General features: G+C 38.3%; 1 protein-coding gene across 2 annotated transcripts in view; it reads left to right on the forward strand.

The window, feature by feature from the left end:
* The window catches only part of DST (dystonin), a 404,726-nt gene extending 395,308 nt beyond the window's left edge, over nucleotides 1-9,418 (forward strand). For both annotated transcript variants that reach the window (XM_018560544.1, XM_018560545.1), the window contains 4 exons: nucleotides 4,484-4,677; nucleotides 5,564-5,674; nucleotides 7,292-7,415; nucleotides 8,465-9,418. In XM_018560544.1, the coding sequence (XP_018416046.1) occupies nucleotides 4,484-4,677; nucleotides 5,564-5,674; nucleotides 7,292-7,415; nucleotides 8,465-8,721 (686 nt within the window). In that variant the 3' untranslated portion in view covers nucleotides 8,722-9,418. The remainder of the gene's footprint in view (nucleotides 1-4,483; nucleotides 4,678-5,563; nucleotides 5,675-7,291; nucleotides 7,416-8,464) is intronic.
* The last annotated feature ends 5,545 nt before the right edge of the window (nucleotides 9,419-14,963 follow it).

Consider the following 14,963-nt stretch of genomic DNA (forward strand, 5'->3'; position numbering starts at 1 on the left):
TAGCAGTTTGTAACAAAATCTCATTTGCACAAATGCGTTATGCCCTTTGGTGTCCAGGAGATATCAATTAAAGTGGTGCTCTTCTTTAAATTTACTATGCTTCCCTTCTGGGTATGTTTGGAAATTTTGTTTCCTTTTACTATGTTTTTTTTTTTTTTTACTTGTAGCAACCCTTTATTACTTCTCCTTACTAAATATCCTTCTTTGTTTTCTTTGACTGGTATTCTGTCATTTCTCCCTAGTTCATCATCATGGAAGTAAAATGTTACGTTCGGAATCGAACTCTTCAATTACTACTCAGCCTCTTATAGGTTGGCAAATATCTCCCTCTTTCATTTCTCTACATCTTCACTCCTTCCTTTCTCTTGTCATCTTTTTAAGTCTACCATTTTCTTTGGTGTGTAGTGCATGCTTATTGTTCTTCATTTTACATTCTTGGGCACTGACTCCTAAAGCTCGGTTTTTGCTGTGATTAGCATGCACATTAAGGTGAATATTTAGAACCATCTTGTGTGCTCATATATCCTAAACTAATCTATCATATCTTGCATGCTGTTTTATCAGTGAGAACAATTCACCTTTGTTAATGGATATATATTTTTGTCTCAATGTTGTATAAAATGTATGTGCTTAGTCAGATCATGACTTTCTGGCTGGTAACATCCAACATCCAGCATAGTCTCACAAGCAGGAAAGAGTAGTACATGCTAGAATTTGTACCCTAACAATGGATTATATTATAACATCCTACTTAATAGGCACAGCCATGCAGGTGTGGCATTTTTACCTGAGATCAGTGATCAGAGAAACTCCCTCTCATTTGCTGAGCAGTGGTCATTTTTCTTGTTCAGCCACTCACTTTACTCTCTCTGTGTACACTGTTGTGCCAGGTTTCCCCATTAAGTATGACATATGGTTTTGCACAGGATATAATAAATAAATGAGCACTGCTCTGCAAGTAGGGATTTTGGGTATTTGTGTTATAATTTTGTAAATACATCTATTTGCATTAAGTCTTAGTAAGGCTCAGTAAACAAAAGAGCTGGGGATCTTCAGGCCAAGATACTAAAGTTTTGGTCCTTAAAATAAATTCAGGGTTTATTTAATACTTGTTATGTTTTTAGGAATGTCAAGCACAGCACTCTGCTTTCTAAATATAGGACTTCTAACTAGAATGTCAGAAAGTGGACTCATTCTACATTATCCAGGCTTGTTTACATTAAAACCGTTTTTAGTGTCATTCTAACCCAGAAGAACTGTAGCAAATAAAGTGTCTGCAATAAGAGAATACTGTAAATCATGCAGGCTAGGTCACATGGACTTTTTTTCCAGGCTGTTCAAATTACAACAGACTTATCAATTTTCTTCTGAAAATTGCAAGATTCGATTTGCAAGGGGGTCAGTTTGTAAATTCTATTCAATATTATGTGCAGCAGTTTTCTTTATTCTTTTGAAAAGATGAGTTTTAACATCACTGAGCTGAAAAACAAGGTATGGTACCAGCTAATTGGTGAAAAGCAAATGTGGTACCAATATACAAAAAGGGGAAATGGAGTATACAGGGTAACAATAGACCAGTCAGTTTAGCATTGATAGTGTGTAAATATTCAAGGAATAATAAGGTATTATATACAGGAATTTGCCTATGAAAATGGTATCATAAGTAGCAACCAACATGACTTCATGAAGGACCATTCATGTCAGACCATTCTATTAACCTCCCTGGCGGTAATCCCGAGTCTGGCTCGGGGTGAATTTTCCATGCTAGGAGCGGTAACCAGAAGTCAGTATTAGCTTAGACAGAGGAATACCAATAGATGTGGTGTATCTTGACTTTGCTAAAGCATTCAATACAGTACCCCACAAACGTTTAATTCATAAACTAAGGTCAATGGGTTTGGATGAAATTGTATGCACATGGGTAAAAAAGTGGCTGCATGAACGGATCCATAGGGTAGTAATAAATGGTTAATTATCAAATTGGGCAAAAGTTGTGAGCTGGGTGCCCTAGGTATCAGTCTTGGGACCGATCCTGTTTATTTTATTCATAAACGACATCGAGATTGGTACAAATATTTCAATCTTGGTTTTTGCGGTTGATACCAAACTGTGTAGGGCAGTAAATTCTCAAGAAGACATAAACTTGCTTCAAAAGGACCTAGATAAAATTGAGGAGTGGGCTGCAAGATGGCAGATGCAATCCAATATTGAAAAATGTAATGGTATGCACATGGTAACAAAGAATATGTGTGCAAACTACTATCTGGGGGGTGCACCATTGGGGAAGTCTGACATAGATCACAGATTTGGCAATAGTATGCAATGCTAAACGGCAGACAGCAACGCAAACAGGATATTTTCTGCATTAAAAGAGGAATTTTGGCAAGGGATAGAAACATATTAGCACTTTATAAATCACTGGTTCGGCCTCACCTTGAATATGCAGTTCAGTTTTGGTCACCAACTCTCAGGAAAGATGTTCTCGAACTTGAGAGAGTTCAGAGAAGGGCTACAAAATGAATAATTAATAAAGGGGATAGAAGCCCTGAGCTATGAAGATCGCCTCAATAAAAAAAATGTGTTCTCCTTAGAAAAGAGGTGCTTGAGGGGGGACCTAACTGCAATTTTCAAAATCATAAATAGGGACAACAATATTTGGAATAGGGTGTTTACACCAAGAACTATACTAATGACACGAAGACACAGTAAGAGTTTAGAAGAGAGGAGGTTTAATCTCAGACTTCGCAAGGGTTTTTGTTTACTGTGTGAGTAGTAAAAATGTGGAATTCCCTTCCACAGTCAGTAGTATCTGCTGATAGCATTGATATATTCAAGAAACATTTAGATGAGTCTCTTGAGTCCTTAAATATACAGGGATATGGGAACTACTAGAGCCAAGTATATACATACATACATACACATAGTTTGAACTAGATGAACCTGTGTCTGTATTCAACCTTACCTATGTTACTATGTTACTTTACTATATGCCCATTAGAATAATGGGTGACCTCTCATACCCAATATTAGGGCTCATAAGTAGAAAGAAGGTGTGTCAGAGGCAGTAACCAGGAAGTGTGGTTGGTAGATGCTTAACAAAATGTCCGGAGTTTTTGGGTTCTTGAGCTCCTATGCATTAGATCTGTGCTAAAGTCTAAATTTGGAGGTGTGCACAGTACAACATGGGGTGCCAATTTTTCTTTAAGAAGCACATTAATAAATGAAACATACAACATTGGTTTTCCTTTTTAACTGGTAGGGAAGCATTCAGACATGCACAAAATGGATATTGTGTCAATATCGTTTCAACTCAGTGAGCATAAAACAAAAATCTCAGGAAAACGATGCTGTGGAAAAACACCAGTCTGTCCTGCTCTTAAACTTAGTTCATACAGTATACATGCTTTTTATTCTTCTTTTTTTTTTTAAAGTGGAAGGGGAACCGTCTGATAATTTCAGATAAGAGTACCCTATCTCATAAAGAAACACAAAAAAATGTGTCCATGTGTAAATGTGACATGAAAGGTCATCATCAGATTTTACTTGAGGTCTGTGCCATTACTGACAAATGTGCAAGTAGTACCTGAGGAAAATGGTAGGATTTGAACAGCATATTGACTATAGTTTTATGGAGCTCATAATGCATCTTGTGTACCGTTTACTCATTAAACTGCACCTAAAATGCAGACCTTAGAGTTAAATACTTCAAGATGCCTGGAATGATAGATGATTCTGCATTTCTGATGTGTCCATGCCATGTTCTTACCACATACCAGCAAATAAAGATTGGATGTGTGATGATGTAAATACTCCATTATAGTCCCTTTCCTCTCAGACACTTTCTGTGACCACCCTATCATTCACTTGACACTTTTTGTTATGATTAAATCACTGTTATGTTGTGGTCATTGATTTCAATATGAAATGTGCAGCTTGTAACCTTTCCTCAGTGTTTTATGGCATTCTCTAATTAGGAAGTGAGACAGCTCTAATGTTATCCATCGCTTGTCAATGTAAATATGTAGTAACTCTTTGTAATGCCTTTTTCAAGTTATGGTAAATCCAGACTAACGGAATGAGCTCCTGAAATAGAGCAAGCTCTCATATTTGTGAATCCTGAATTGGTTCTAAGCAACATAAATCATAGCATGACGGTTGTACTTGTGTTTCTAAACCTTCAATTGTTATGCGTCAGTGACCACATCACAAATTATATTAGTCTAGTTAAAAGCAACAGCTTAATACTCTTTAAAATGAAAAGTGAAGCAATCAGTTTTACATTTATTCTTGTAGAATGAGAAGTACATTGTTCTAACTTTGAATGTAAAATGTATACTCCTGATTTAGATGAGTTGTATCTCTAAAATAGCCTATAATTTACACTGTGTATGTTAATTGTGATTCCATGTGGTTGTAATTAGTAATCACTGACATTACAATATCTGTTGAGTGATTTATCAATCCATGTATTGCTTCTTTGTAGCCAAAGGAAGGACAAATGTAGAGCTGCGGGAAAAGTTCATGTTACCGGAGGGAATTAGTCAAAGCATGACACCTTTCCGACCCAAGGGGCGCAGGTCTAGGCCATCATCAAGAGGGGCTTCACCAAACAGGTCCAACTCAAGCCCAAACATCCAGGCTAGTCCATCACAAGTTACCGCTACCAGCACACCCAAGGTATGCTCATGGTTAGAGGTCTATTTTTTAATTGTATACCTAAAGGCACGTGAGTATGAAAAATACTTATCTGTGTGATACAGATTTATAATTTAGGAGGTTCATGATTAGATAATCAATTTTGTGTTTGCATCTTGCACCTTCAGTGGAAGACGTTACCTTTCCCAGATTGATATTATTGCATCTTTTTTAAATTAACTAGATTATCATATATCAACATACACATTATATTTACAAAAGCTACACACTTTTGTAAATGTTCTAAGAAACCGAGATGATTAAGTATAAATCAATCTCTCATCTCTACCTTATTGCATAGTAGATACCATACATGAAAAGTCTTCAGCTAGCAAAATCCAATTCAGTGTTCAGTGTGACTAAATTTATAGCATTTTGTCATATATGCATATTTTGTATTCCCAGCACCTGCTTTGGGATTTATGTGCTTATATGCAAAACATGTACAATGTTCATGTATATATAGATTCCAGGCCTTCAGAGTTGCTGTTGTAAGCAAAATGTGAATGTCACTGTATTCAGTGGCTGACAGTTTGAAAGGAACATCTTTTAATGGCATATAACATAATCACGTATCACAAAGGAGTGATAGGCTATATTTGTTAAGCAGTTTGTGTACATTTTTTTCTTTGTAACATTCTTTCTTTTGTAGCTTTGCACATTTATTCCACTTTTACTTTTTTGAATCATATCCTGCTGTACATATCTGTGTATTTTTAAGGTTCTTGAATGAGATGCAGTCTTGGGCCTGGTTTAGTCAAAGTCGATGTTTTTTTCCTTAAAAAAAAAAAACACTCTCCCTTATGAATTTCATAATTCCACCTCTGCACATTTTTTTTTTAAACTGCATTGCCATTGTTTCATACAGACACCTCTCCATATAACACGCAATTATGGTAAACCTTGGTTGACAAACAGCAAAACATCGACTCCTTGTAAGAGTCCTGAGCCCTGTGAGCACAGACTCTCATCTGAAGAGGTATAGTACACATAGTGCATACAGTTGTGTAATCTCTCCCAGTCACAACTGCTAAAACAGCTCACTAACCACTGTCACTACTTCACTGAAAGCCCTTCTGTGCACACTGGCTAATAGTTAACTTCAGTATGACATCTGTTATCTCTTCCCACATCCTACTTCATAATATTACAGTTCAGTTTCTTCTCTCTGTCAATTTAATATGACTAGGCATTAAGCTGACTTGTATCCTTACAATTCAATTTAGAAACTAATACTTCCTCTTCTGTCTTAATTCGTTAAGCATGGTTCACTTGTTATTCTATGCTATTCCTTTCTGTTATTTCTGAGATTATGGTTTTTGTGACATATTTTAGTAATATTATTGTAACTCTATAAACCATTGTTTATAGAGCAACAGTGGTAAGTCTCAATTGAGGCTTCTTCTTATCCCTATCAGCGCAGGTTCTCTCCTCTGCATGGTGTTTCCATTAAATCGACAAACAGAGCTCTGCCTCAGCTCATGCTCTTCTGTTGCTCAAGGCTAGAGGTCTGTCTCCTCAGCCCTCTCACTGGCTTTAAAAGCCCTATGAGAGGTACAAAAAGGGAGGGGGACAGGTGCAGATTATTCTTAAGCAACCAGCCTTGCCCCCCAATGGCTGCACGATCCCGCAGGATTGTGGCCTTTGTTTTCAGTCAGCTGCATGTGGCGGGAGCAGGGGGCCGCGCACTTGGGCATGAGCGGCTCTCTTCTGATAGCGGTGCCCAGAGATCTTTTGAGAGTGGTTAGGGGAGGCTTTGCTCTCCGGCCACAAGCTCAGGTCTGAGGAAGAGCTGGGGGGGGGGGGTGTCCTTGCAGGCAGCAGTGAGTTTGAGGGTGGGGGTTATAGGTTTGACGCCTGTGACATAATCACTTTAGACAAAGTACTATTTTAAAAAAGATTTTTTTTTTTTTTTAAAGTGGGGAAGGGTTAGGGGTTTTTTTTTTCTGCTTGTGTCCCTGCTGGGAAGATTGCCTTTTTTATTTGATCTGGTAACCATTGTCAACCAGAACTGGAAATTAAAGTGAGCAAAATTTTAAAATGTTAAGTTGTCACTGGAATGGGAATAGAAAGGAAATATTCAAATGGAGACCCTTGTTATAGTTACAACTATCAAAGAAGAAGATTCCCCTTACTTTGGAAAGATATCCTCTACCTCCATGTTGTGTTCCAAAGTCCTACCAAAGGAGCATCATCTGTCCCTTTTTTCTGAGCATCATCTGTCCCTTTTTTCTGAACATCATCTGTCCCTTTTTTCTATCGCTTTTGGGATGTGCATGAAGGACAAGAGCATTTTAGGCCTTGATTTACTAAAGTAGCAGAGCATGTTTACTTTGATAGATACACGATCATGTGCAAAAAAACCAAACATTATTATTGCATATGATTGAATGATCAAAGTCAACACACCTTCACCTCATTCCCTAAGAGAAAATTCCCTTTAAAAGTGGAAATGCTGTACTCCTTTAGTATATTAACCCACATGTGTTATAAGACATTTTGTCTATGCAGAGCAATAAAATGCACATTGTGCAGAAAAATTCCAAGTGAATCATTTAGGGTTGTGCTTACATTTTGTCTTGTTTGTCTAACACAGGGAACTCCTATTCAAGGAAGCAAGCTTAGGCTTCCAGGATATCTTTCAGGGAAAGGATTTCACTCAGCAGAAGAAAGTAGCCTATTAACTGCAGCATCCACCAAAGTCAGGTCACAGTTTGCAGGTAAGACATGAATAACACACAAATTACTTTGGTCACTTGATTTATCTTGAGGAAAGCTGATTTATGAGAATGGGAGCATAGAACATAGTCAAAGTATAGCCATTACCCATTGGAACAGTTTACATTTCCTAGAGTATGCAAGTTAAAATATAAAGTTAAAAAAACAATTTGCTGGCGTTACACTTTAAAGTAAATCTAACAATGTATGGTAAGCACGTTGGAAGAATTAACCCAAAAATACATTATTAGGATTTATGCAAATTTTGACTCTCAGTTAACCTTGACTCCAGCTTGATTCCAAATCATATCTTGCTACCGGCTTTTTATCAGCTTGGCCCGTATCCCGGTCAGGACACTGTCTGCAAGGAGTGTGCACATTTTTCTTGTGCTTGCGTGGGTTTCATCCGGGAACTCCGGTTTCCTCCAACTATCCAAAGACATGCTGCAAAGGTTAATTGGCTGCTGTCTAAATTGTCTCTTTATGAATGCATGTGAGATAGGGACCTTAGCTTGTAAGCTCCTCAAGGGTAGGGACTGATGTGAATGTGCAGTATGTAAAGCGGTGCATAAATTGTCGGCATTATTTAAATAGCAATAATAAATAAATTAGTGTGGTTTTCTCTGTTTATGTATATTTTCATCATGTTTTTAATTTTAATTGTTCAGCTTTAGAGCATGTCTGCCTAAACTAGCTACGCTGAGTGTCAAGGCTTTATTTCTGTTTACAGTGCTGACCAGTTAGAAGGTGATTGCACTGACCAATGAGTAAGAGCAGCGGGTGGGGTTTGAGATGGGGTATATTGTTCCAAAAATTCCCCTGGGAAAGTGGAGTTACCCTTTAAAAATCACCTTCCCCATTGACTCCAATATATTATGCCAAAATGATAAATAATGCCAAAATGTCTTTATTTTCACTGAATGAACAATGGTAATCCATGTATATCAACATCTGTCACTGATTGTAAATGAGAATGAATAATAACTCTGTACATCTTAATTTCATCTCTGCTGATTTAAGATTGTGACTGCACCTTTTTTTTAAAAAACAGATTATCGAAAAACTCTTAGTCGAGCTGGTAGCAAGGCTGGGAGCAGGTCGAGTAGCCGACGGGGAAGTGATGCATCCGATTTTGACATCTCTGAAATTCAGTCTGTGTGTTCTGACATGTATGAGACTGTTCATAATAGCAGGCCCTCTCCACGAGCAAGTTCACGGCTTTCAACGGGCACACCTTCCAAAATTCCTACTCCTCAGCGGAGGTCACCCTTGAGCAAGCTAGCAACAACAAAGTCAACAAAAAGATAGGGTAATAAACTCTGGAGAAAGTCTTTCATTGTGCATTGCCTATTTAAGTTTGTAAGATGTAAAATATTATGTAGATTATTGTGGATAATGCAAGAATTTGATTTTAACCCTGCAGATGGCCTTAAATGTGTGTTTTGTCTTCGTCTTTGTTTTTTTACACATATTTTTATTGAAATTTGTGTTATAGTTTGGAAATGCTTGAGGGACAGTAAATTAAACTAACAGACACAGTTGCGTGAGGAAAACAAACTAATCGGTTGCTGAATGTATTTATAACTGCATTTCGGAAGGAACTTCAATATGCCAAACACTGCTTCATTAGATACAAATTAAGAATACCTCATAACTATTTATAATAGTGCAAAATGTTTAACATACCAAGCTTAAAAACACTACACAGTCTCCATTCACTTGAACATAAGGACACCCTCTGCATTTATTGACGCAGTTTACTTTTAGAGAACTCACAGAAGATTATTTAATCACTTGCCAGAAATTATATTTTTGTTTTTTATTTTATCTTAACTTATGTCTGTGAGATTCGGTCTTAATAGAACTATTACACTGTTGAAATAATAGTATTTGGTGCATATGTGCGGTTTTCCTTCGCTTGAGTGGATGGTTAAATGATATCAAACATTTTTTTATCCAATCAGTTTTGCTTGCAGAATCTATGAAATAAAACCTGTCCAAATCAGTCTCTGTTTGTTATTTATTAGTTTTTTTATTTTATTTAAAAGATAGTCCTACGTACAGCAGATGTGTAATTGAACAACACTGTTATGTAAAATGTTATTATTGACAAATTAGTCAAGCAGCTTTTCTGTTGGTTTTTTTTCTCCCCGGGGTTTTATCAGATCAAGCCTTTTTAGCTACTGCAATTTCCTAATATAATATTTCTGGTTTGGGTGTTACTTAGCCACCTTCCCTTTTTTTCTGTTCAGTACAGGAAGTGTTGATGAAGATACTAAATGGTGTCACCAGCTCTTGGTACTTCCAGCCTTTAGTGTGTGGTGAAAGAGTTCTTTGAGGTTTTTTTTTAGTTAGGTCATTTTTGTTCAGAAATTTGTGAGCACTCCATCTAACCAACCCCTGTACTTAAGAAATACTAAAGCAGAGAAGACGCATGTATAGGATAATTCCAATGCCCTGGAACAGTTGCCTGTCACAATATACTTTGGTAAGGGTACACATACGCAGCAAAAGAATACTTAATATTTACTATATATTTTTTTTTCCCCTTAAAATTAGGAAAGAAACTGTAAAACCTGGGAGGTCTACCTTATTTTTTTACCTTGCAAATGTTACCATTTGCATTTTTGATCTTATAGTGTTTGTTTATTTTAATAATGTTGTCCATAAAAAGCAGTGGTCTCCTTTCATTCTTCTTATCTTAGTTTTTTTTGAGAAATGTGAATAAAAATTGAATGAGAATGTAAGTGAAAAAGCAAGTATTATTAATAACGGAATAAAGAGTGAAGTACAATACTATTTTCAGTTTTAATTGCCTCCAATTTGTGATGGAATAGCCCCATTTCACACATCCCAAAAGTGCTAAATAGCAGTGTAGACTATGCAAGAACCTTGCAGTCTGCCTTGCCATCTGACTCATTGCAAAATGCCAGTGGATGCCATTTGCATATCCTTTACTTTTTACATCCAAATTGTTTTGAAGGAAGATATATATAATAAAACATGAATCCCAATCAAAGTTTAGTTTACATTATACTGTGTGGTACTGTTCACATTCGAGCTATATAAGTATATAAACTACAGTTTTGAGGTTACGCTTAGGTTTATTGAAAATTTTATTTTTTTAAGTGACCTGGGAACCCACTAAAATTCAAGAGCCACTGTTTACGAGACCATGTGTACTAATCTGATTATAACAATTGTTAAAGCAGAATCAACCATGTTCTTATTTTAATTGTGCATCCCAAATCTACCCTGCATATTATGGGGATCTTAAAGTACAGTATATCTAAAGTCAAAACTTTATTTTGGGTAGAGGAGAGGAAGGTTTAAAGGATAATTAAAGCCTCCGTTTTTTTGCATATATCTACTGCTAGCAAGTAGTAGATATGTGAAAAGTGTGGGCAAAAAAAAAAAAAAAACGCCTTGAAAAGGGTTAATACTTACCTGTGTCTTCCCCATGCGCTCCAGTCCAAAAATGTGAAAATTCTCAGGCGGCCGCAAAGCATCTTGGGGCGGGTGCATGCGCAGATCACATTTTCGGCCGGCACGAGAGGAGAGACACAAGGTAAGCCTATGGACGCGTGCACCCGCATGCAGACACCGTGGGACAGGAAGTGCCAGCAAGCTCAGAGGAGTCAGCGCTGGATCGGAGACCCACCGCAGTGCTGGAGGGACAGATGAAAAGGACAAGAAAGAAGATCAGATTAAGAAACATCATTTAAGGTAAGTGCTGACATTAACATTGGGGGCAGGGAAAAACATTTTTGACTTTAATGTCACTTTAAAACCATTGTGTGTTTTTCCCATCTCTGTCTGTTTTTAATTTACCTGAATTTGATTTCTATAATGGAGTGCAGACAGACTTTAGAGAGAACCTTGTAGGGTTAGTGGAAGTATGCTCTTGAAGCCTGGTCTGTATAACTTTCTCTCTGGGGGGAATTCAGTATAGCCTTAACCCCTTCGTGACGGGAGACGTACCCTGTATGTCCCCCCATAAAGTGCCCAAATGACTGCTCACGTACACTGTAAGTGATTAGCTATTTGGAATTCTGTAAGGCTGGTAACCGCTGAGAATCAGTGGTTGCCGTTCATTAATGGATGCCTCAGTATTGAGGCATCCATTAATGTAAGAGTTAAGCTTTTTCAGACATCCGATCCCCTTCAGTTTAACTATCTAGATGTAGTTCATGCTCTGCAGGTTTACCATTAGAAAGACTGACTTACTTTTTGTCATTCATGATGGTCCCCATAGAGGTAAGCCAACTTCTGGCACCACCATTTCTTCCTGGCTCAGACAGATCATTGTTCAGGCTTTTGGTCTTAAGGATCTAGCTCCAACCTTCCCTGTTAAAGCTCACTCTACTAGAACTGTAAGTGCCTCTTGGGCTTTTTGGAATCAGGCAAATGTTTCCCTCATTTGCAAGCCTGCCACCTGGTATTCTGGTCACACATGCTCTAAGTTTTACCAAGTGGATGTTCAGGCCTCATCTGATTCCAACTTGGGTATAACATACTACAAGATCTTTGAGCTGCACTCTGCCCCAGTTCTATTGTTTTGTTATGTGGTCCTGGAAGTGTGTTATTACCCTGGCCCTCCCCTTAGTTGGACTGCTTTCGAACATCCTAATTGTCTCTGAATAACTTAATTCTGTATCCCTTAATAAATAAGAAAGTAAATAGGATTTTTGTATTTACCATAAAATTTACCATAAAATCCACTTTATGCAGTTTATTAATAGATACAGGTCCTACCCCTCTGTGTATGTGATCTTCTCCTAGTACTGCTTTCCTAAGAAACTGAAGCTTTATTGAAATGAGAGGGTTTTATACCTGGCTGGCCTGTGGCTTTTTTATACTAGTGTCCAAATTCTCCTGTAGGTGGCAGTATAACCCAAATGTCTTTAAATAACTGAATCATGTGCCCCTTAATGAACTCCAAGAAATGGAGTCTCCAGACATTAAAAAAAAAACTAGAAATGCCTTCTTTTTAGACATGTGCACTGCCAAAAAATTTGTTTAGTTCCGTTTCGTTTTAAATTTGGATTTGTGTTATTTCGGGATTCGGGTGTGAAAGGCAATTCGGATTCGGACGAAATTCGGTAGCGGTAGTTCGAACGTTCGTTTCGTTTTCTGTTCTTATTCGTTTCTTTTTCGTTCGTTCGTTCCTTTGCAGCAAAGTGACATTTGAGGGGGAAAAAATATTTTTCTCCTTCTCTAATGTCACTTTGCTCCAACGAACGAAACGAAAAATAAACGAAAACGAAACGAACGTTCGAACTACCGCTACCGAATTTTGGAAATGGAAATTCGGATTCGTTTGCATTCGTTATGTCTGTAATTCGGATACATCCGAATGTCCAAATTTCCGAAAATTTGTCCGAATTTCGATTCGGAACGAAACGAATCGCACATGTCTACTTCTTTTCATTCACTTTGTTGTGTTCCCAATGCTTAGTGAATAATGAACAGAGAGGCTGCATTAACAAGTATTCAGCATCTCTGTGTACCACTGTGACTTCTTGAGATCATACATTGTTGGTGATTGCAGGGAGAAAACTAAAGACAAAAGAGTGGTGCACTTACCAACTTGGCATTAAATTAGCTTTTCACAATGGGAACTCTTGTTAAAAAAAACACATGTATAAAACGTACTATAAACCAGGGCTCAAAATTTGCACTTGCCCCCTCGCAATTGGCGAGTGAAAATTGCGTGGGGGCGAGTGGAAATTCAAGGGGGGAACTGATGCCGCTTCTACAGCGGCGATCGCCGGTTCAGCGGCGGCGATTGCCGTGTCACTTCTCTCTTCTCCTCGATCGCTGCCGCTACAGAAGAATCCATCCATTCGTCCTCCCCCTGCCACCCCCACCCCCTTCACCTACCTCTCTCCTCACTGCTCTGTGCTCCATCCTCCCCCCGGCCGCCTGTCTCCTCACCGGCGCGGATGCAGAGCGGCAGGGTTAACCCTGCCGCTCCGTGATAACCAGTGAGAGGGGAGAGCAGTCTTCCCCTCTCACTGGTCACAGAAATGTTCTAGCACAGTGCTGTGCTAGAACTCCTGTATTGGAGGTGACAGGTTCCATAAAGAAAACCTGTCACCTCCAAATGCTATCACACAGGGGCTTGTTTGCTCCTGTGTGATAGCGATAGAGTTAAGTGGAAAAAAAATTGTTAAAAAAATAATTAAATGAATAACATTTTAAAAAGTAAAAAAAGAATAAGAAACAATTATTAAATTGAAATAAAAAGGTGATTAAAAAGTTTTAAAAATGCACGGTCCACTTGCCATGACAACCAGTTGATTGGCAGGTTCCTTCCCTACAGTGACCCGGGCTCCAATGCATAGAAGAAGGACAGGAACCTGCCAATCAGCTTGTTACTATTCCATGGGTCATATTTGACGGGCGTACAGGGACAATGAGGGCATGCTGGAACTTGTAGTTCAATTACGGCATGTCCCAGCATGCTCTCATTGTACCTGTACACCCCCACATATTACAGGGGGAGGGGCTCAAAATGTTGTCCTGCCTCAGGCGCCGTTTACTCTGGTTACTCTGCATCCCAACGCAGGTCTCTGTACTGTGCATCACACCGCAGTTCTCTGTACTGTGCATCACACCGCAGGTCTCTGTACTGTGCGTCATACCGCAAGTCTCTGTACTGTGCATCCCAACGCAGGTCTCTGTACTGTGCATCACACCGCAGGTCTCTGTACTCTGCATCACACCGCAGGTCTCTGTACTGTGCATCACACCGCAGGTCTCTATACTCGGCATTGTTACTGATCTTTGTACTCTGCGTCACGCCGCTGACCTGACGGAGTTAAGGCCGGGGCAGGGTAGGGGTTAGTGGGACAACTTGTGGCAAGTAACTATTAAGGCCTGGCTAGTAACCCAGGACTAGAAATTTTTAGCCCTGCTATAAACTATATATTTTGTTTAATTTTATTAATAACATTTTGTTTTAATTTGTATTTTTATTTCCATGTTTATGTAATTTGTATTTAGGATTTTTTATATATGTTTGTTATTGTTTTTATTTTATTAGTAATAACAAGGGGTAAGCAAATCGGCCTGGGTTCAATCTGTGGGCCGTTTGTCTAACTCATCGTAAATTTCAACCTTTAATCCAAACCCCATTGAAGTTAATGGAAAATCTTGAAATAAATTCTGGCCATTTGTATGGCTAATTGATAAGGATTGTCAAACAAAGGGCATGGGGAGCTGGGCAATGCCATTGGGAACATGTGTCAATGCAAAAAAAACCCAACATAAATAAATCCCTTCAGTGGGGAAATAGTCCTCCTTTTTTTGCAACTCATATATATCACAGCATATATCAAGTTAAAAATAGCATACCTCCCAGTACATATCTCATCTCATGATAATATATGAGCTGGGAGGCGTGCTATTTTTACTTGATTTATGTTTTGATATATATATGAGCCTGACATAATTGGACTTTTAGTGCTTGTTTTTGAAGAGTGTTGTGAATAGACAGAAATAGAACATCTGTACATTTGGTCGGGCTAGAAATGAAAGGGCTAGTT

This window comes from Nanorana parkeri, unplaced genomic scaffold, assembly GCF_000935625.1.
Source record: "Nanorana parkeri isolate BGI_ZX_2015 unplaced genomic scaffold, ASM93562v1 scaffold464, whole genome shotgun sequence".
NCBI lineage: Eukaryota > Metazoa > Chordata > Amphibia > Anura > Dicroglossidae > Nanorana > Nanorana parkeri.